We start from the raw sequence: 23,265 nt of genomic DNA, 5'->3' as shown, positions 1-23,265 counted from the left end.
GTTCCTGGTCACCCCCGCACACTGATCCCTGCGTCCCTGCTCACCCCAGGCAGTGACCCCCCCCGTCCGGAGCGCCCGCCCCACCGCTGACCTCCGCGCCCGCACCGACCCCGCGTCCCTGGCCGCCCCAGGCACATAGCGCCCGCCCCGTCACTGATCGGGGTTCCTGCTGCCACTCTCCTGGTCGCTGGGGTCGTCGGTGAAGCAGACGTCCACGTCGCTCTCGTTGTCAGTCTTTTGGTCGGGCTCCTGGCGCGGGTAGCCCGCCTCGCCCCTGTCCTCGGCCGCCTTGCCCAGGCCCTGGCCCGGGTGCCGGGACTTGACGTGCCGCTCCAGGTCCCGGCGCCGCACCAGCACCTTGCCGCAGTACTCGCAGCGGTAGGGCGTGTTGCCTTCGGCGTGCAGGCGGATGTGCTTGTTGAGGTTGCTGGGGTCGCCGAAGGGGCGCAGGCAGACCTTGCACTTGAGCGGCTTGTAGCCCGTGTGAGTCCGCATGTGGATCTTGAGGCCGTACTTGCGCGAGTACAGCTTGCCGCAGTAGAGGCAGAGGTGGCCCGTCTTGGCCTTGCCGCCCGCCGCGCCGCCGCCCGCCGCCGCCGCCGCCTGCAGCCCGTCCAGCCGCGCGCGGCTCTTGTCGGCCGCCAGCTCGGACAGCTGCTGCGTGTGCATGGCGATCTCGCGGTCGATGCTGGCCAGGGAGCCCAGCTCGGCCGGGTGCAGCCCCGCGGCCGCCGCCGGCCCGCCGAAGTAGGGCACGGAGTCCGGGTACTTGAGCAGGCCGCCCAGGTGCAGCTTGAGCGGGTAGTAGGGCGCGCTGTAGAGCAGCTCCCCGCCGTACACGGTGAAGGGCACGAGCGGCAGGCCGCACTCGCCGGGGTACGGCTTGAGCCCGTCCAGCGGCGGCAGCGGGAAGCGCTCCAGCGCCAGCCCGCCCGGCACGGCCGGGTAGCGCCCGGGCCCCGGCCCGCGCTCCACGTGCTTGAAGGCGGAGCCCTCGGCGGCGGCGGGCAGCAGCGGCAGCCCCCGCAGCGCCTTCAGCGCCTTGCCCGCCGGCCCGCGGGGCTCGTCGGCCTGCGCCTTGGCCAGCCCGGCCGGGCGGAAGGCGGAGCGGGCGCCTGGGTGGAAGGCCAGGCCGGGCCCCGCCAGCCCCAGGAAGGCGCCGGGGCCGCGGCCCGCGCCCAGGCTCATGTCCAGCGCCCGCTCCTGCTCCTCCTTGGCCGCCGCCCGCCGCAGCGGCCCCGCCTTGAGGGGCGCGGACGGCGGCGGCAGCGGCAGCGGCGGCGGCGCGGGCTGGGCGCTGCTGCTGCCGCCCGCGGCCGGCTTGTAGGCGGGCTCGGCGGGCAGGAAGGCCCGGCCGGCGGGCACCACGCAGTGGAAGCGGACGTGCGCCTTCAGGCTGTTGGGGTACTTGAAGGTCCGCCAGCAGTACCAGCAGATGTAGCGCTCCTCGCCTGCGGAGACACGCGCGCGCCGTCAGCGCCGGGCCCGCTCCGGCCCCCTCCGCCCTCCCCCCGCGCCCCGGAGCCGGCCCGGGCCGGGCCCCGGAGGTGGTGGCATGGGCTGGGGACGGGACAGCAGCTGGGGCCTCGAGTCGGCTGTCGCGGGCCCATCTGTTGGCGCTCGCAGCCCCGGTGGCGTATGTCAGGGAGCCGGCTCGGCCGAACAAAGGCCGGTCTAATGATCATGAGCTCCTCATTACCCGGCCAGACAATCTTCCTATGCGTAGGGGCCATATGCAATGGCTCCTTTTCAAAGGACAATGCCCCGGGTGCCCCCCCTCCCCGGCCCGAAACATTTAGGCTTCCCTGAAGCGGAACAAACCGAAATGGCCCATGTTTGTGTTATGGCTTCATGCTCCTTTAAAGTGCGAGGGGTTGGGGAGGAATCCCCTCGTGAGGAATAACTTAAACGCCCCGGCCTGTTTGATCAGCGCTGAAATAGGCTCCCTGCAGGAAACGGGGGGGGTCCTAAAGGGCTCTTTCTTCAGCCCACAGCTCCACGTGTGCGGCGATTAAACTGCATCGGCTCGGCAAGGCGAGCTGCAAAGCATCGGCCAGCACGAATGCTCTCCTCAAGCCGCTAGAACAACGGCGGATCGGAGGAAGGGAGCAAGTGAAATACTTGCAGATCATTTTGAGGTGGCTAGGATCGTATTAAAGCGCTGGGCTGGGTCCGAGCAGGCAGTAGCAGGTGTGATGTGGGGGCAAACGCCCCTAGGCTAAATCAACAAGGGCAAGCGGAGCTGTTTTAGAAATAGGGTTCAACCCCCTCCCCCCCACCACCCCGGAAGAAATGTAACCTCAAGCCAAAGAGAGAAGAGAGTGTAACAGGGTGGGATAAGTGGCTGGCTTCTCGCTGATTGAGTTAGCCCACTAAACAGGCTTTTAAAATGGCATTTGGTGCAGGAATCAACCGGTGTCCATTCATTCATTCATTCATGCATGCATTCATTCAGCATCCTTCGGGATAAAATAAAAGTCTCCCCGCGCCAGCCCCTCTCCTCCCTGCAACACTCCAGCGCGCAGTGAATGATGTTTAGCATTATGTGGTTTCTGTCATGCAGAACTCGCTCTAGCTCTCCTTGAAGTAGGTGGTCTTTATAGATCCATGCTGGAATTTAAAAGCGGAGGTTGTGTGTGCTTTTTCGCTCTGTTGGTCTGAGCTGGAGAGAGAGAGAGAGAGGCAGGAGTGTGCCAGCCATGGCCCTAATTGTTCAGCTGCAGCGTGAGACCGAACCATTGCAGTAATCCTATTAGCCTGCATTGAGATACAGGTGAATTAGCTTTAATTACTGACAAGCTCGCAGCTCCATGCTCTACCAACCCTAACAGAAGCCTCTGCCTCGTGGCTCTTTCCACAGAAGCTACGTACTCTTTTCGGAGTAGCTGAAAAACCACCTAAACCTCCTGCCAATGCAAACATACAGCAGTCTACACTGATCATCACTACGGCAAACTCGTTATTTCCAACCCTACTCTGTTAAAAAGAGCCTTGCTTATAATGTCAAGCCTGGAACTAGATCGTCTGTAACGAAGCAAACAAACAGCTAAGGAGAAATGCCTTCCCACGTTGGATGCTAGCCTCAGAACTAGTCACTTAACACATCTTGCTCCATTTCTTCTATTCTGATACTGCACCGATGCCTTCGAAAGTGCAGCGCTGGCGTTTGAGAAATAGCTTGTCTTCTGAAAAAGTTTGCTGCTGATAGTCTATAGTCACTTTTTAATAATAATAATAGTTAGTAGTAGCATAGAACATGCTAAGTGAATGTCTCACAGCGGGTCAGATTCCGCTGTCTTCCTCTTCCTGGGGAACTGATCCCTCCCCACAACTGGAAATGAAGGTGACAGCTAGTAACGCCCCAACATTTCATCCTTTAATGCGGTTGGGTACAACAGAGGCTTCTCACCAATGCATTATTTTTTGTTACAACTGGTCAAATGCTGCTAGCCTCCACGGGTCAGAAGCCTCTTTCGGTCTCAAGAGCTGCGAAAAAGAACTGGCCCAGAACCTGTGTCAGTGCACTAGGGACTTCACTCTCTCTCTCCCTGGGTGTGCGAGTGGCATAAACTAGCGGTGCTCCGCATTACTGTAATGGTTCCTCTTAACTTCGCGGACAGGCCTGATCCTGAATTCCTTTACAAGTGCTCTGTCCCAGCTGGGGCTGAGTAACTGCTAGTTGCTGCTCAGCACCCGGCAGGATGGGGCTCTTATGCCTCAGGACTTCAGTGGGATATATTATGCTGGGTGGTGAGTGAGTGTGGCTGTAACCCTGGAGCGCTGCCTTGGAACACGTTTGTTCTGGGGTCGGTCGCCTAGCCTAACCTAATCTGCCCGGTATAACGTTTCTAAGCAGCTCTGAGGACAGCAGAGTCACCGAGGAAATCCTGGGCAAAAGCGATCTGCAAAACCAGCGTCAGTCTGATGCCTGCCATGTCCCCGCAGAGAGCGGCGTGATATCCTCGCTACGACCCAGCCCTGGCTTGGATGGCCTGTGAAGGCAATCCTGCGGCCACGGCCCCCAGACCCGCTAGCTACCAGAGGCTGAGCACACGACAGACACGCAGCGGCATTGTGGCCCTACGTCACATTTGGAAAGATCCCCTGACGCTGAAGCCTCTAGGATATGTCTCGATCGCAAGCCCAGCTTCAAATTTATGGCCACATCAAACGGGATCTCCAAGGCTGGGCACTCATTTCTGAAGCCACTGTGAATATAACCTCGCTAGGACAGCATTTGGGTCGGTATACGCTGGCCAGTCCCCATTGCAAACCACGCAAGAGGAGCTGGGCATCGTCCCTAATTTAACACATGGAAATGAAGTCTGAGGCTTTGGCTGGAGTGCTCTGAGATCGGCGGCTGTGCGTGCAGGAGGAATCGTTGTCTTAAGCCAGGGCCTTTCCAGCTGGGGTATTTTTTTCCCTCCCCTATCGGAATCGTAAGATCCTGGTCCGTAAGCACTGCGGAACACAGTCCCACTGACGTTTACACGTGTTCAGAGCCAGCAGAAGCAGCTGGAGGCAGGGTTGGAGCAGGGGTCCCAATCCCCGTGTCTGGGGGGGGTGTATCTAAAGGGGCTGCCCCCCGCAGGGGCTGGGGTTTCCTAGGGATCCTGGTTTTCTCCGGTAAAAAAAAGCCCCAATTGTTTTTTATTAAAAAAGTAACACAAAATCCACATTCTCTGTGATTAAAAGGAAATACTACTAATATATCTACATCTATCGATACAGATATATTAGTGGTGTTTCCTTTTAATCACAGATAATGTGATTACATCTCTATAGATTTCATAGACATTAGGGCTGGAAGGGACCTCGGAAGATCATCGAGTCCAGCCCCCAGCCCAAAGGGCAGGAATATAGATTATGCAGGAGGGCTAGGGAACGGCTTACTATTTCTATTACTTATTTCTATAGCTATAGGTATAGATATAGATGTAATCACATTATTTGTGATTAAAAGGAAACACCACTAATATATCTATAGATATAGATATATAGCATGGTTTCCTTTTAATCATGGGGGAAATGTGGATTTGGGGTTCCTGTCCTAATCCAAAATATCCGGGATTTGTTTCTTTATCAGAGAAAACTAGGATCCCTGCTCATCACACTGAGGCTGCTCGTGCTCCATGGGTGGGGGGGAGGAAAGAGCCCCTGGGGTCGGGGCAAAGCCCTGCCAGGCAGGGCCCGGGGAGCCCCCCGCCGCAGGCACTGCCCGGGTACCTTTCTCGTCGTGTGTCGGGGTGGCGGTGATGGGGATGTCGAACCACTGCGCCAGGGCGTTGGAGTACCAGACGGTCAGCTCCTCCCCCGGCTGCACGTCTCGCAGCGCCCGGTAGAAGATCTGTGCGAAGGAGAGAAAGCGCCCTGAGCTGGCAGGGCAGATGCCCGGCCACAGCGCTCAGCACCCGCCCGGGACGGAGGGAGATACCTGTCCTCCTGGCAGATCCGCAATAGCTTCCAGTGTCTGCTCTTGGGAGCTCCTGGCAGCCCGGATTAACCCTATCCACTCCAGAGAGGAGCTGCCGGCTTCATCCACTAACTCCCCTCTCACCATCCGCACCTAGAACACAGGGGCAGCCGCGGTCAGTGCCAGCCCGGGAGGCGCAGCCACACAACAGAGAGCCTGGCCCCCCTCCTCGCTGCCCACCCCGGCGCCCTCTGCTCAGCCACGGACTTCCAGTGGGGCTGGACGACTGTCTGGCGACAGCAGCGACAGTTTGAGCCAGGAGGGAGAGAGGGTGGCAGTTAGGTGGGCAGGACCAGAGCGTGCCCCCCTTCAGAAGCGGCCCTAGGGGAGGGCAAACCGGGGGACTGCCCACACTTTAGGGGGCCCCAAAATTTTGCAACAATGGGGGAGAAACTTTTGCAAGGAAGTGGCTCTATTTGCATTTTAACACTCGACTATTTATACAGTTTCCCCAAAGACTGTTTTAAAAAGTCCCACGCTACACAGGTAATCAAAATTAAGCCTCTAAGGGGCCCCAGCGACGCGCTCGCCCAGGGTCCCAGCAACCCTAAGGCCGCCACTGCCCTGCGGTCTGGATCTTACAGCCAGGCAGAGCCCTTTGCTCCGGGAGTATCTCCCCAGGGCCGTGCAAGGCTGCAGGATCCTCTCCGGGCTCTGCTGGCCAAGCAACGCATCCAGGCAGGTTGGGAGTGCGCAGGTGAGAGGGACCGGGCCGAGGCCCCAGCCGGACTCATCCATCGCCCTTTGGTGCCCAGAGCCCCGGAGAGCCGCGGGGAAAGGGGGGAAGGAAGGAGGGGGGGAGGGGAGGGAGTGTCGGGGGAGGGATCTTTGCTTGGCCCTGAAGCCTCTGTGGTCCCATCCTTCATAATCTGCTCCGCCGCACAAAGGGGAAATGAAGTGCCCGCTCGCTCAACGACCGTGCAATAAAAGTCAGGGGAACAAAGCCGTCTGCAGAGAGCAACCAACGGAGCCAGATGAGAGATAAATTTGAGGGGCCTGGCAGAGCGTTTAAAAGCAATTAAAGGGCATTCAAGAGCCGAGCGGGACGCATGAGCCAGCTCCGCACCGGGGGCCTGGCAGAGCGGCCTGAGCCCCGCACCCGCGCAAGGCTCAACACGCGCCCGCCGCCGGCCGCGGGGTCAGCCCGCCGGGTCGGGCCGGGCCGGGACCTGGGACATGGGCGCAACTCCCTGCCCCCGAGTCCTGCCTGCCAGCGCCCCCTGCCCCCACGGCCCTGGCCCTGCCCGGCAGCTGGAAACCCAAGGGGTCCTGGGGAAGGAGGGCAGGGGCCCGACGCTGCCCAGGGGGAACAAAAAAAAAGATGCTTGTAAAACCCAAAGCCGGGCGCTTAAAAACCAGGGGGTGCAGCAACCGTCACGTCCACCATGGCTGGGGCTGAGGCCGCCCGCACGGCCCCGCAGCTTGCAGCCCGCACGCAGGCAGAGAAAGAGCAGGCGTCTCGGAGCGCGGGGGCACGGGCACGGGCAGCGAGCCCCGTGGGGGCGAGGAGCAGCGCCCCGCGAACCTGCCACGCGCGGCGCCCCGCCACCTAGAGCCAGAGGCGAGCCGCTTCCAGCCCGGCTGCGGGAGATGCTCGGCTCCCAGCCCCTCTTCTCGCCTGCGCTGAACGGAGAGCTCAGGGGCAGGCACGTCCGCTGGTCTCCGCAGCCGGCCGCGCAGGGAGCCGGCCAGGAGGGCTGCTTGAGGCTCCAGCCAATGCCGTCAAGCTCCGAAGCGGAGGAAGCAGTCTCGGGACACTGGCTAAAAGCTTCCCGTTCTTCCCTGGGTTTAACCTGGGCTGGCTCTACAGGCAGGACGAAGGGAGGAGAAGGCAGCCTCTTCTCCAGAGCACGGATCCCCCTGATCAAGCCAGGTCCAGCGGTGCAGGAGAGCCCAAAGGAAATACCTTTTTTTTGGGTCCTGGTTCCCTGCGGTCTGACAGGTACTTGCCCAGTTTGAAGACGCCCGGCACAGGACCGAGGCGCAGTCCGGCCGGGATGCAGCTTTCTGCATTGACGCTGATGGCCGGAGCCCGGCTGGTTTGCATTGCTGCCTCTGGGTATAAGCGATCAGGAACCCAAACTACTTAACAGGGCTGGAGTGACAGAGACAGGCAGAGAGAGGGATGAACACAGGCGTATCTCCGCCCGCAGAGTGACGCGGCGGTGTGTGCACGCCGGCTTTTCAATGGGAACAGGAGGGGTACCCCTTGGCACGCTGGTGCTCCAGGGCGCAGAGTTTGGTGAGAGAGTCTCGCTCTCCCAGCAGCTGCACAGCTCCCTCCGAGAGGGTCACATGGAGCCGTTCCCTAGCCCTCCTGCATAATCAAGCACTTTGAATGGCTAGCGAACAATGGTCCAGGCGACCTTCCCATTCCTAAAAATCCAATTTGTCAAGGGCAAAGAAAAGGCGCTGGTGAATCAAAGGTCTGGAGGGACCATTAATCCTCAGCATGGGGTATTGTCCCCGAGACAGTTACGATATTTTAAGTGACAAATCCACTGTATAATTTCTCCATAAATTTTGCTTCCTTTTATTGTTCCTCGACAAACCAGTTTTGGAAAATAAGTGACTATTTTAAGTCTACTTGGCTGATTCTTTTGAGGTTTAATATACTTCAAAGATTTTTAATTCTCTTCCCTTGGCTTTATTGTAAAGGAGATTAAACAAAGAGATGGGGAATGTTTTGAGGACTTGTTAACTTCTATTGATTCCTGGCGTGTGCCATACAGAAATTGGGCAGGTACTTGATGGGAAAACACCAGAAAATACCTACACTTAAAAAAAAGGCCGTATTACCATGTGAGTAGATTGGTTTCAGGCCAGTCATCTATTTAGCTCAGCTTTGATCCTTAACTTTACTTTCTTCATGGATGAATGACACGAAATATGAACCATTGCTGCTCCTTGAAGGCACCAAGCCTTGCATCTGCCAATGCAATGGGATTGGTTTTATTAGTGTTAGTAGGGAAATTCAGGAGGTGGCTCCACACGTTAACAGACATGGCAATATCCTAGAGGTTACGGCAGATCTTACGAGACCCCTGGTGCCTAGTCCCTCTCCACCTCCCTGCCCCATGTGCAAAATTACCCTTTGCGAGTGCTACTTTTAAAAATGAGGATGTGAAAAAAATGCAAATAACCCCGTGTGTCTCATGGAAAGTGTTCTGCTTTTCCAAAACGACCTGTATTTTCTCTGAAGAGTGTTAATACCGTTTTAATGAACCAAACACGACGCACGGGGGTACAGCCCAGTTCTCAAGAAGGGCGTCCAGCTCATAAGAGCAGCTCGAGAGAAGGGAAGGGCAGGGAAGGAAGGACAAGTCTTTGGAAGGGGAATACCTTGGGTTTTTGGAGGTCTGGCACAGAAAACGGGATGCACACGTGTTAGCTAAAAGGAGCTCCAATTTGTGTTTTTACCCCTCTCCCTTTTAGGTAGGGTTTTTTCTGCCTCCTGGCCGGGATGCTGATCTCGAATAGGAGGCGGCTGGACATTTCTTGCTTTCGTGCCATCACCCACCTCGTTAATATACTTGTGGGGGGAGGGGGTCCACCCTCCGCTGCTTTCCTTATTTTATTTTTTGTCGAGACCTGATCAAGAATGCAATCCGAAGCGTTAGAAAAGCAAGCTCTTAGCAGCAACACTTGTTCCTCCTTCGCTGCGTCTCACGATAGGCGATAGATCATGGGCTGGCTGCTACGCAGGGGATCGCATTTTCTCTCCTAGCAGGTTGCTGTCGATCGGCAGAGAATTGAAGTGTTCAAGCTCGTATTTCGGAGCAGGCGTGAAACACTCGCCCTTCCCGGCCGTGGCACCTCCCGACAGGGGAGGGGGTAAAAGTGCCAGAGAAACTACAGTCAATGTGAAATCAGGTCGCTCAATCTGCTCTGGCTAAATAAGTCTGTGCGGGGACAGATACAACTGCATGGGGCTGGGTGCTAGCTGGGACCGCACGTCTGCCCGGGCAGCGATCAAAGCCGCCCGCAGCCGTCTATGGGGGCTGCTTCAACCTGCCATGGGACGTGCGGGTGCAGTTGTGCATCCAGGGACATTCCCGCAGTTGCAGCAGTACCCTTTTCCAAAGCTGCACGGGCGGGCGGCAGCACGCCTGGACCCGGAGCCAAGCGCCTTTGGCCCGGGATAGTTTCTATCTGGAGATCCTGGCTAAAGGAGTGGATCCTGGATGCCGCGGGAAAGCAGAATCAGGCCCCGTGGGATCAGCTAACTTAGAAAACTGGCCTAAGCGAGAGCTGAGCAGAAGAGGGGTAAGGAGACCGACCCCCAGAGCCCCCTGGCCCCGAGGTGCGGGGCAGGGGCTGAATGGATGCTGAGCACGGAGAAAGGGACTTTTACTCGCACACCCGACGGGCAAGGAAGCAACGTGAGCCCCTGGCCTGGAGTCAGGGAGGATCCTGGTCCTCCCGACTTCGGGCTGGCAGTGCTGGGGGGCATCTTCAAGGCGGGGATGGGGAAGAAGATTTGTTTTCTCTTTACTAGCCACTGTAGCCTGGACTGCAGCAGGGACGGGGAGGGGGGGGAACTGAAGATGACCTCTTTGATCACCAGCATGAATAGGAGGAAAGGATAAACAAGAAGTCGAGGGCAATAAATTTAAGCCATGAACATGTCCCTGTAACCTCTGGCCTGGCGACTTTAGGATGACACCCAGTTTAAATTGCCAGCGCTGCAGAGGTAGGGAGAGGGCTTTTAAGGCGCCAAGGTATCCTACTGATCCATTTGGGAAGCCGCTCAGTCCCCTCCTTAATGAGTCAAAAAGCGTGAACGACACGCGAACAATTTTATCAATAGGACCATGTAAAGGCCGACTGTGAGGAAAGTTATTTATTAATATAGCCAATTGTGGCTGGTTCCCATCCACTAAGAAAAGAAAAGCCCTGCTCTGGAAGCATTCACACCAGTTCTCCAATTTTTATTCTGTCCTGTGGCTCAAAGTTGAAGTTCCCCAAGTGAAATAAATTGTCCACAAAGGAGGAAAGGAACCACATTTTCTTTTATTTTTCCTTCCCTAAAAAGGAAGGGTGAAACCGATCTAATGTGCCCACTGGAGCAAGATGCAGCATGAAAGGCCGGGTGTTAAAAGTAAAAGCAGCCTTTGGAGCAAATGGGATGGAAAATTAAATGAAATTAAATAGCTTGAACGACTGTATTGTCCCTTATTAAAAAGACACATTAATTACATGGTTTCAGCTTTATTCAAAGACAATGTTTAGGCTCAATCAAAACATTCCACTATCGCTTTTATAGACTTAAACCGGGCTGCGAGAAGCACCATTAAAGTGAAATAACTTTTGCCCAGAGATTTGATGAAAGATATTTTCCTCGGCAGCTCTTATTTAATGCCCACCGCTGAACTGCCAATGCCCCTGAGTAACACTTTGGCACAGTGCTCTTTTTGATTTAACAGGTTGCCCCATAATGAGGCATGAATGTTAAGGAACAACAGTCGTCCAAAGAGGCACAGTTGCAGAGAGCAATGTCCCACCAGGGAGCTCCATTCAAACCATCAAACCGCTCCAGCACAGAGAAGGTTCAACATTACATTCAAACCAGCATGAATGCCTGTATACAGGGCCAGCTTCATTATGTCGGAAAGAAACACAGAGGATGCTTTAACAAAATGCTGCAAGTTCATTCAGTAGTCGATATTCTCGCAGGAAAATGAAGCAGCCAGTTCCCGATCTGACCTCTTTTTTCCCCCGTACCTTGCAGCCGGGAAACCCGCTGGTAGTTTCCCATTGGAGACGACGGCATGAAACGTTACATTTCAAGACTGGGGGGGGGGGGTGGAGCGCATTTAGCCACAGACTTATTACATCACATTCCACACGCTGACTGTAGAGCTCGGCGATCTACGTCACACCCGAGCACTTTTTCACGGCTCAGAGCAAAACACAATTTTAACAGGGGCCAGAAATGCCTTCTCAAATCACACTCTTTTTTTCATTTGCTCTAGAAAATCAATGCACAGTTTTGCTTCATAATTTGTCCGGATCTACCGCATTTCTTTCTGGGCTTCGTGACGCCAGCACTTGCAGCGCAATATTAATAATAAACGCTCGCAATCCAGCGAGGACCATTGGCGGAGCGCGACAACCGGGGCTGAAAGCTCCTAACCAGCTGTGCGGTGCAGACGAGATGCGGGTGGGATATTAAAGCAGCTTTTGAATAGTAATTACGGTATGGGAACCCCAGCAGATGACATGATCTCAGTTTGGGATTCTTATTCTTTAATTGCAGGCTTCCTCCAAGATCGGATTCAAATACATGTTAGTGCTACTTAAAACTTCCAGTGTTAGTGTCCCAGAGGGTTGGGTTTTTATTTTAATTGTTGTTTGCCTTTTTGTGTTTTAACTCGGCTTCAACTGGAAGCGAAATTTGCCACATAAAGTATTCAAAGTCTGTCTAAAGTTGCCTTTTAACCGGATTCCTTCCTCCCCCCTCTCCGCCTCCCCTCCAGCCCCCAGCGCATCTCTCGGTTCTTTCGGTTGACATGATGCAAATAAAAGTCAGTAAACTTGTTGCTGAATTGCAATGTTTCGGTGTACCTTATAAATTCATACCTTTTCTCCCGCGATCGCCTTAGAATGAGCCCCTGCCTCAATTCGATTTTCCTTGCTGTTGGGCACATTTAGGAGAGAGTCTATTTGTGAAGTTCATTTCTAGGCAAATGTATTCAAGAGCTGATTGGGATGAATAGGACCGGGTGTCAGCCGCCCCTAATTGGGATTAAAGCACTTAGGACCATATGCAGCGAGTGACAGAAATTCTCAGGTCTCATTGTAGTCAGACTTCCACCCGCTTGGTCCCTCTCCCTCGAAAGGAGATTTATAAAGATTTCAGGGAGAAACTGAGGAAATAAAAGAGACACAGAAAATGACCGGGCTAATGCCTCTCTGTGGGACTGCCGGCGCAGCCAATGTTCGTGACAGCTCCTGAGAAAAGATGGTTAGAAAGAAAGCTGCGGAGACATCCCTGGACCCTGCTGGGGTGGCGACCAGGACCCTTGCACCGGCTCGCAGACAGACAGAGGCAGCACTTCTGGCCAGGGGCAGTGGGGGGAGAAAAAAAACCAAACACTTTGATCTCTTTTTCCCAACCTGCACAAACGCTGCTGCGTGCATCCTAGGGATGATACAGGCATCTCCAGCTCCGGTGCCCGCAAGCCAAAGCCTAGCAGAAAATCAGCTTTAAAAAAACCCCAAGACCTGGAGGATCTTCCCGGAAAAGTAAACAGAAATAAAATGAAGGCTGCGGGGAGGGCGGCTTTGTACATCGCATGCAAGGGGAGCGCGTCCGCGGGTGGAGGCCTGGCTTTGAATCAAGTGGATTTTTGGCTTGAGTGACAAGTGGCCCTGCCTTGGCAAGTGGGGGACAAGGATAGGGGCCGGCGAGGGGGGGGGGAGGGGAGTGATTCAAAGGCCATGCAAGCCCATGGGAGGCCTGCCAGTGGCTCCAGCATTATGTGGGCAGGTCACTATTGCCGAGCCCGGGCGGAGGGACATGAGTCCGGACCGTCTCCTCGGGCTACCCTGGGACTTAGGCTGGAGGCAGAGGCTTCGGCCGCAGAGGGAGGGGAAAGGCCCTGCTACATACACCACACGGCCTCGATATTTCGTGGCCAAACACCAGCCAGCGGGTCCTTAGGCTGCTGCCCCGGGTTAGTGCATTGTGGGAGGGGAAGTCGCCCGGGGGACCCGCTTCTCTCACTCCCCCGCTGTCCCCGGGACAGAGGCGGTGGCAGGAGTGACAAGGAGGTTGTCACTCCCCCGCTATCCCCGTTGCCTGGAGGTTTCCTGCAAGAGCAAAATCAGTAAGTCTGGAAAACGGGCCTCTGCGAGGGGGTAAACGGGAGCAATGAATAAGGCAGGGCAGGCCACTGTAAATAGCTGCACAGATTTGTCCCCGGGACACCTTCTGCAGCCAGGCAGCTTCAGCCCCGGGGAGGACAGACCAGGGGCACCAAAGAAATGGCTACAGCCAGGCAGAAAGGCCCCCTTCCTCCGCCCCTCGGAGTGGAGAGCACAGCAGAGCTCCTGTCTGGCTCCTGTCTTTCAGGCCCTGGAATAGCACAGTTTCCAGCTTGCTGCTGCTCCTAACCCTCCATGAATCCTCTTGGTCAATCCCTGTGGCTTTGATCTATGGCCACCAGCAAGTCTACACATGCACTTTAGTGCAGATTAGCCTATTTTAATGTGCATTACACCATCACTAAAAAAGTGCTATTTATGTGGATTAAAATAGGCTAATGCACAGTAAGTGTCACTTTAAAAACATGTTTTTTAGTTAATGAGCATTAAGAAAGGCTAATCCCTACTTTCCTACTACCTCACAACATAGGGCATTTGTACACATGCATGGGCCACAAGTGCCAGGTACTTTTACAAGGGCCTGGCACTGCAGTGCATGCATTTGTATAAACTGCGAAATGTTTGTCAATGCTGAGAAAATGGCAGGGTGCACTTTTGAACTAAAACCCCTCAAAGGTGTTTCAGTTCAAAAGTGCACGGCAGCCATTTTCTGTATGCTGCTGCGCATTTCGCTGCTTATAAAAATGCATGAGATGCAGAGCCATGCACCTTGGCTTGTGTGCTCTGCAGACTTGATTTCCAGCTAGTCAGAACAGGCTAAGGTATGTGTATAAAGGAGGTACTAGATTTAATCTGCATTAACTAAAGTGTGTTAATAAAGGTGTAGATGCACCCACTTTGCCACAGAGTTTTGCCATAGAGTTCAGGGTTAGTGGTGTAGCTCCACGGGGTTACGATGACCCGCACCAGCTGAGAGGCTGTGAGTTTTAGTTGGGGGCGGAGGTATACCTGCCTTAGGAAAGAAAGTATATATATACAATCTCGTACTTGCTACTTACATTGCAGAGCAGCCAGCACAGGCGCTGTGCGGACAAGGCGGCCACGGATTTGCGGTCTAAGAAAATAGTTTCCCAGATCCCGCCGTGTCTGTGGCATATACAGCTAGATCGCCTATGCTCTGGGCACCTGCGATCTGAATGGCAGCTTGTCCCCAGCACTCGTACGACACGGAGGGAACAAGGGAGCGGAAACAATATCACAGATGGCTGGGATTGATCCATACGCCCCGGCTCGTGAACTGGAGAGAGAGAAATCAGCCCAGGTCCTGCAGTCCCAGCCGAGGATGGGATACCAGGCAATGGCTGGAGGTTGAGGCGGGGGGAGGAAATAGGCTGTAGGCTCAGAAGCAGCCTGAATACCAAGGGATACCAGTGGGCTACTTTTTTTCCCCCCTGTGCTTGTGTTTCCCCCTGAACTCCGCTCTATCCAAAGGGGCCGCAGAGCCCACCCCTGGCTTGTCGTGACCTGCCTGTTCACCGTGCCCTGCGCCGCTCAGAAACTCGGTTGTCCCGAGGAAGCTGACCCTTTCCCCCGTGATCTGAGGTCAGAGCCTAAGAGAACTTAACAGCAGTTGTTGAGGTCCTGAAACGCGGCTACGTGGGTGTGGGTGATGACAGTGGAGTCATATAGTCACTGCAATGACTATGTAGTTCAAGACCCACCACTAGCACCGCTAATACCGTGCACTAGATAACATGGACAGATATTGCAACCGAGAAGAAAACAGCCACCCCTCAATATGTTTCTCTAGCTGCCCAATGGGGTACGCCTGTAAAAGGGATGAAAGGGATCCACCGCTGATAGCTCTGCTTGTGGGTGGGTGCTGTGCGACATGGCAGCCAGATCCAAGCCGGTGGCCGCCCAGCCAGGACTCATCTGACTCGCGTGGGAATCACCCTGTTTCCCTGGAGGTGAAAAAAAAAATCATGTTATTGCTGCAGGGGTAAAGGTTGTGGTAGCCGTGTTCGTCTAAGTGCATACCCAAAGAACCGTGTCATTGTATTTCTGCTACATTTTGAACACCGGTCATCATAGAAAGATAATAACCCTCCCCCTGCGAGTCCAGTCAGAGAGGAGAGGCGCCCCTCTGCAAACTCGTTGTACAGTCTCCCTTCCCCTCCCCTAGCGCTCTGCTCGACACTTGATGACTCATTGGTTCTTTCCCAGTCTCTCCAGTTGCCCGTCATTGCGATACAATGGGGTTTTTTTCCATGTCCCCGCTTGTCCCGCTGCCTATTGCGCTGAATGTTTGTCTATCGAAGCATATACATTTCCCCCAGATTAGTGCGCACCTCTCAGCGACTGCCTGGTACTCACGGAGCCCTTAGCATGGCCCTTTGTGTGATTATGGTTCGCGGGTGCTGAAGAATCCGGTTTCCTGTCCTTGCCCACACTCAGTGGGAAACACCACCAGGAATTCTGCAACCAAGTGACCGGCTGCAAGGTCAGATTCGCCCCCGCCTCCCTCCGCTACCGCCTCTGGATTACTGCAGTCAGATGATACTTTTGTCCATTTAGTTGGAAAAGAATGTGAAATCATGATCTACACCAGGCATGCGCGCGCGCGCACACACACGCACACACTCGTGTGTATGTGCAAGTGTGCATCATATCATAGTAGGTATTGCCGTTGGTGGAAAACTCTGAGCTTTGACTTTAAAGAGATATATGTACACAAATAGATAGATAGATAGATAGATAGATAGATATCTTTTAAGTCAAGGGTCAGAATTGTCTGCCCAGGGCAATATCTACTATGACACTAGTTGGAAGGCACGTGGACCCCTGGCTTCACAAGTTCCAGGCTTGACCATTTTTCTTCACACTTTTCTTTCAGCAGGGTAGGAAGGGTCTTTGAGATGAGACTTAAAATCTAAACCTTTGCCATTTCCGGAGGACATCCCTAGATATTGTTCAGGGATTGTGGTGTTTGTCCTAATTCATGTCCAATGCTGTTCAGGGAATGTGGAGATTGTCCCAACTCATGTTCAAAGCTCCTGTTTGAAATTTGCAACTAGCCAAGTCCTAAGAGAAAGAAATCCTAAGAGATGCATACATTAAACAATGAACAGACCATGGGGTTACATCCTGATGTGCACCATCAGATCAGATATTACTGAGATTGTGGGAAGAAACAATTTTCCTACTGAAAAAAAGAAAGAGAAACAGAAGCACCAAAACCCACACACGTTTTCCTATTATGCTTCTTTCTGTCAGGGATGTGGACCCAGTCTGGGGTGTGTATATTACATTAGACCTTTGATAAACCAGTACGAACCAGTATGCTGATTATAAAAGCTACCTGGCAGCTCAATTATCTCGGTATCTTCAATCGACATTAGACTAAAACGCAGAATTGAGGGTTTTGCATGGGATAGACGCGTCCTTTTATTCCTTCCTGTCAAGCATAGTTATGACATGCAGTGGGGCTGGCTGAACTCAGGATTGGTTTGCACTTTATCCTTACACCATATGTAAATGAAGACGTTAGGAAAAAATGCGCCAGAACAAATGAACATGCGCCCTTCAAGAGCCCTTGACCTTGGCCACAGTAAACGTTAGTCCCAGGACATATAGCTGAAAGGATTTTGTGTAGTTGATTGACCAATTGATTGACCATTAGCTGTCCGTATGCCATTCCTTCGACAGGCCTTCTGCCTGAAGTCTCCAACTCATCTCTTGAGTCCCCTCTGCTTCTTAGTCCTAGGTCCTCGCCCTCTGCATGCTTTCCCCTCTTGCTCCCTTGAACACATCTCTGTCCACTCCATCCTCCTTCTTCCTTCCCTCCTTTTAGTTCCCAGCGATCCTTCCTCGGCTCCATTTCAAGGCCTCTCCTCCACTCTCGGCCTTGACTGACCCTGCTAGCTTTGATAGTATTTTCACCACAATTCCCTGGCTCTTTTCTGCCCTCTCAGACCTCTCTCTTTCCCTCTCTTGCTGCCCCAAAGGGGCCGTAGCTTGCTTTCTCCTTTCCCCTCTGTCCACTATCCGCAGGCGCCATGCTTAAACTGGGCTATGATCCGGCAGGAGGATGACCCTAAAAGAGGAGCAGTGACGAAGGCACGAAACGAGGGACCCAACATGCAAAGGGACCTGTGGAGATTACAGCAGCGGAAACTGGGCAAGTAGGGGAGGGTTGCTACTAATAAATACACCTCGGGGAAGGAAATGAACAGCCCAGATCCTACAGCCCCCAACACCTGGTCTTCCAAAGCCACCTGGTCCCTGGGATGTTCCGAGTCGCGCCTCATGCAACCACGCGCGGTAGTTGCCAGGCACAAGGTCAGGAATGAGATCTGAGACCCTCCTCGTGGAAAAGCCCCGAGTGTGATGCTACAGATAGGACTCAGGGAGGGACACAGCTCGAGTGCACGGAAGGGGTTACTGCAGAAATTGAACCCCAACTGCTTGACTGAGTGCTTCTACACAGGGGCAGAGATAGAGATGTGCCTGCAGGCGCAAGCAATATCTGAATGTATGTCGTGTGTGCTCATATTTACATTAGACATGGGATAGATATATCCATTATACAAATATACATTATACGTATATTTAATTGTGAGAAGGGATACACACACGTATACATATACGTACTCCCTCACACGTGTGATACATACATACATACATGCACACATACATACATAGTACATACATACATAGATAGAAACATATGTGTGTGAAAGAGTGCTACTCCCTCCTTCCGTAAAATTGTGTGTATATACACACACATAGGTATACACCCGTGTGTGAGATATATGCACCCTCCTTAGGTAAAATTCCCACCGACTTCGCGAAAGCGAAGGAATAGGAGGAGGGGCAGGGGGCTCTCTAAACCGTGGTTTATAAAACCAGACATTAAAGATTTGTTGCTAGCTGGCAAAACAGCAACGAATGCGGACAACAAGCCTGATCCAAAACCCACCGAGAAGAGCTTTTCCGTTGGCTTCAGTGGCTCAAGTTCATTGCTAAATACGTACAGGAAAAGACGCATAATGTCCGTGTAAATCAATACATACAATCCATAGATTATGCCGAAACGTAATCCAAATGTAAATTTCCTTCGGGCTTCACAAACTGGTGGGAAATATTTGTGAACATGCCTATTTCTCTTGAGGCATTTTTAATAATATATTGCAAGCTAGATTATGAGACGTTAACATATAGCTTAACATTAGGGCCATTGAGCTGACCGGCAGCATTGGACTTTAGATATCTGCTTGACCCTTTGCAATGAATTTTAAAGAAGAATATTCCCATTTTGAACTTCTTCAGAGTACTGTTTCAGCATTCAACTATTGCTAGGATAGCTGTTGTCCCACCTGATTTACCAGTGAATTTGGGATGGTTTAGCACCTACCAGTTAATTTGAGATGATTCTCACGCCTACAGACTATGATGGGAATATTTTCACCGACTCTTCTTTAATAGTAGTCTACGCTCCGCCAAGAGTAGTGCTTGGTAGAGTTGCGAGTCTGTTTCTGATTCTGATCCCGGCATAAAATTGCAGGAGGGTGCAGACAGCCGAAATGTCCGGTGAGAGGCAAGGATTTCTTAGGGTGACATCTTTTATCGGACCCGCTGTGTAGTTGGGATAGTCAGATAAGCTTTCCAATGCCATGCATTCTTCTTCAGGTCTGACCAAAACAAGCCAAGCGATGTTTCAGGACAATCTCTGGCTTGTTCTGGTCAGACCTAAAGGAGAATGTCTTGCAGTCTAACTCCATCCCAACTAGACAGCTAGTCTAATAAAAATGATCACCCTAAGAAATCCTTGCCTCTCGCATAATTTCTGGACCATCACGGGGGCACCATCACTCTTATACTACCAAAATATCCTGTCAAACTTTCCCACTCAGAAAACCCCTCTGCTATGTTCAGCTTGATTTAACCCGAAGTAATTCTTTATGCACAGCGTGAATTGGTTCCATTTTCCGGAGAAGCTCAGGAGCGGTTGTCATATCTTTTAAAATCAAGGCTGTGTTTTCAGATAATCATAGCTACAGTGTAAAGCCATTTGATGTTCTGGTAAACGTTCATCCTGGGTAGCACGCTAACCCAAGGAGATCATTCTCCTTGTTGTCGCCGTGGTGGGCAGCTTAGCTCCTACATAGCCCTTCTTTCATTAATCATCGATACACGAATAAGCATCGCAGAGAGAAGGAATTGCCATGTTGCAAACGGGGAAACTGAGGCACGCAGCAAGGGGATGGGTTGCCCAACAGGCCACTGAGAGCTGTGAGCACATAACCCCAGTCTAGTGAATCCCAGTCCCTGAACGCCCTCGTTGTAAATAAATGCGTATTTAAATGCTGGACTCAGAGGACAGTCAGCTTGATTAGGATTTCCCCTCTTAAGATCCCATTGAATTCAGCACTTGACTTGAGCAGAGCTAGGAAACCCATCGGAATGGAAGAGAGGGAGCGATGCAGAAATCGTAGCTGCTGGAAGGAAGATCTCTCTGCGCAGAGGCACCAGAGAGCAAGGCAAAGCTTGCTGGCTGGCTGGTAATAATCTAAATGGAGAAAGAGATAGGCTTTGCCAGTAAGAGGAAGAAAGGGCTGGGAGAGAGCTGCCTTTTTAATGAGGAGATATTATTAAAAGTAAGGGGGGCGGGGGGGACATCATTCCCTGCTTTCTAAGACACGACTATCAGCAAGAACAAATAGAAGTTTTGCAAAAGCCGAGCCATCAAAAGCTGTTCATTACACTCTGCTAAACATCCCCTCGTGGAGAAATCCTTGGGGCAGGGGGGAGGAAGCCGCTTGCTTTGCTAGGAAATGCGGTTCTCTAATTAATGAATTTGACAAATTGAACGTTTTTTCTCTGGTTGCTGTTTAAAGCGACTTGACTTCTTTTAACACAGTAGAGATATTTGAAATAAGGACCTAAATGGATGCACAGAGTAACCCAGGCTAACTCTGGGTTCTCTCTAATGTGTAGGCGGTGTGGATGAGCAGGTTTTGGGTCTTATTTTGGAGTACACGAAGAGGAAGTAGACTGTCTGCCCCTTTCTTGCTTGTCATATTTCTTCCAACTGAAAGCTGTATTGATTTGGACGGTTTTGTAGTTACTGAGCTCGAGCAGCTCATAGGTGTCATCTGTCAGGAATCATCTTTCTCGTAATTTATGTAGTTTTATAAAAATGCCGTTGCCTCCTGTTCATTGTTGTGCTGCTTTTTTTTTTGCAAGCCTAAATACAAAAATATTTTAAAATTGCGCCTGAACTGCTGATGGATCTCAGCCCCCATCCTGTCAAATGTCATTTCTGAATTGAGGTATTAGCATTTGTATTTGAATAAAGAACAGGCATTTATCTAACAGTTGCGCGCTCTCTCGCTCGCTCTCTCCTCTCTCTCTCTCTCTCTCTCTCTCTCTCTCTCTCTCTCACACACACACACACACACACACACACAAGCGATATCACCATCCCCTGGAATTAGTATAATTAGTATAATTAACAGAAAAGATCCTCTTTCTTATGGATGCTTCTACCACAAACCTATCTGAATATTTTTTGCCAGTCAAACCTGTCTTCAAACGATGGGATGCCAGTCAGCTCCTGTTTTAGCGTGATCTTCAGCTTGAGAGTCAATCCCGGTCTTATCTATGTTGCTTTTTCTCCCTTGGATAAGATACTTAGTACCACCATGTTGTGTGCTGGACTGGATGACTCTGGAGGTGCCTTCCAGCCCTACCTATTTCTCTGCGATTCTCTCTGTTTAAAGACAGCACATCCCACCAACAGGAAGGCAAGGGAAATAAAATCGAAAGCATAAAACACTTGGCTCTACATACTTCATGACCTGTTATCAGTGGCCCTTGCTCACTAAAGCAGACCCAATAACTTCAGGGGGGCTACTCGCATCTCTATCTATTCACGTGAATGACGGATTGGGTCCATTACAAACTGTTTTCCCCCCGGGGAGTGGGGTCACTGACCCAGAATAGGGCCCTCATGAAGCATATATATATGCTTGCTTAAACCACTCTTGGAGGCTTTCCAGAGGCATTTTCACTACACCTTTTTCACCAGCACATCCTCGCTCTTCAGTAAGCTGTTGCCACTTGCCAGTTATACTCCTGTCCATCCGCCTTTCCCCGCTCCACCAAGTCTTGCTCCTCGCTTGCAGACTGGTGCTAGCTGCTAATGCTAGTGGCTAATGACTAATGCTGCTCTCCTGGATCTTCTTGTCCCGCAGCGAGTGGACGCCACGAGTCCTCGGTGCTCCTGTTCGTGCGATTCTTTCCCGACGAGGCAGTGAGATCAGGATCTGGGGATCCTGTACTCTGGGGATCAGGACTTTCCACCCGCGCCCAGCCCCCGGAGCTGGTTTTCCCACGGGAATGTCATTAACCGTGACCTTGGAGTGGAGGCACAATGATACATCTCAGAATTCCCTACCCCAAAGTCTAAGAGGTGGCAGGCCACGGAGGGAGGGAAATAGAGGAATCCAGCACCAGACACAAGATTTCTGCTAATTATTGTGAGTGTTGAATATTGGAGAGGGGAGGGAAAGAAAGAAAAAAAATAAACAGGCATAAGTTCAGTGCCCCAGGACTGGAACCCAGGGGAGCAGCACTTCTTCCCACCGTTTGCATGGTTCAGTGAAGACACAAAGGTAGCTCTTCATTGCTGCCCCTGTTTACCCTGAACCAATAGCCCTCCAAAAGTGAGGCAGAGCTCTACTGCAGTGTCACTTGTGCATTGCTCAGACCAGAGGCAGATAAGGTTTTGGGGGTAAATGTGGTATCTTTTATTAGAGAAACTAAATAGTGTGTGTGGGGGGGGGAGGAATGTTCTTTGCAAGCTTTTGGGCACAAACACATAGGCATCTGCTGGTGTTTTGTGTTCTTCTGGATGGAATAGAAGCCGCTATGCAAAAAATGCAGGTCTATGAAAATGCGAACCCATAACGCGCTGCCATCTCTGTACCAGGATTTGAATTTGCCCTATTCACCTTCGAAATCGTCTTCGAGTAACGTGGATTTTATGTGAATCAATCATTCTGTTTAGGAAGCAGGGTGATGGCGTTATTCTGTTACAGGGACGCCACGGTGAGCACTTCCCCTTGCCCCCGGCTTTCTACAGGGGCAGAAGCAAGTTAATCAGATCAATTAATTTTCTGTAGGCTAAACTGCAGTTCCTCCGAAGTAGTTTTTTTCACAACTGGAGCTGAAGAAAGGATTTTGACTTCTGCAGTGTGCTGTGTTTGAGACACATATTTCAAGTGTCGGGTGATGTTAGGACGAGAGTTTCTTAACAATCCTTTGCTTGCCATTGCAAAGCCCTGAGTCAGAGAGCCATGCCTTCCTCTCGCCCAGCGTGTATGCGAATGCCAATGTGTACATGCATGTGTGCGTGGATACGTGTACGAACATGTACATGCAGGCGTGAGTTAGTGTGCAGGACTATAGAAAACATGCAGGGCAAAAACAGAATGACACTGCTCTGAAACTGCGTGTTTCTAGTTTATAGCTGAATCGTTTGTAAAAGATGCGAATGAAAATGAGTCAGGCAAAGGTCGGGGCTTCCTTTGTAACTTTTTTTCTTCAAGCATAATCTATTGACCATTTCACTAATGACCATTCATTAACTCCTTTCACTCTTTCCTAGTCACTTGTCCTCGGTCATGCCAGCGACTTTTCGGGACGGAGCTTCTCCTACCCTTAGACTTGACCGCATGACACATCTGGAAATGACACATCTGGGAATCAACGTTACCAGTAAGCGTCGCAGAGAAACAGTGTTATAGAAACAACTGTCAGGTCATTTGAAGGTTAACAAATACCTTAGTGAAATAATGCCGCATGCCGGGCTTTCGATAATCACGAAACAGAGCGGAAGAAAAGGGACCAACTCAGGCAAGAAATGCGTGCTCGTAATTGTATTTAATGTAACAAAA

General features: G+C 52.0%; 1 protein-coding gene across 1 annotated transcript; it reads right to left on the bottom strand.

The window, feature by feature from the left end:
* Positions 1–150: 150 nt before the first annotated feature.
* PRDM13 (PR/SET domain 13) lies at positions 151–12,616 on the bottom strand. Its single transcript, XM_090030554.1, has 6 exons — positions 12,603–12,616; positions 7,380–7,509; positions 5,435–5,566; positions 5,227–5,347; positions 1,297–1,451; positions 151–1,242 (listed from the first exon to the last, which is right to left on the bottom strand). Exons 1-6 carry the CDS (start codon positions 12,614–12,616, stop codon positions 151–153), a joined length of 1,644 nt encoding a protein of 547 aa, XP_089886680.1.
* Positions 12,617–23,265: the final 10,649 nt, after the last annotated feature.

Source organism: Crocodylus siamensis, chromosome 1 (assembly GCF_052110815.1).
Source record: "Crocodylus siamensis isolate JL-2025a chromosome 1, ASM5211081v1, whole genome shotgun sequence".
In the NCBI taxonomy this organism is placed as follows: Eukaryota; Metazoa; Chordata; order Crocodylia; family Crocodylidae; genus Crocodylus; species Crocodylus siamensis.
This window is presented reverse-complemented; position numbering and strand designations above follow the sequence as displayed.

Excerpts from the sequence above, each read along its gene's own strand:
- PRDM13 (XM_090030554.1), bottom strand. Across the intron at positions 1,452-5,226 it reads CCCGACACACGACGAGAAAG|GCGAGGAGCGCTACATCTGC; the intron begins GTACCCGGGCAG and ends GTGTCTCCGCAG. Across the intron at positions 1,243-1,296 it reads CCGCGGGCGGCAGCAGCAGC|GCGGGGCCGCTGCGGCGGGC; the intron begins GCCCAGCCCGCG and ends GCGCCCCTCAAG.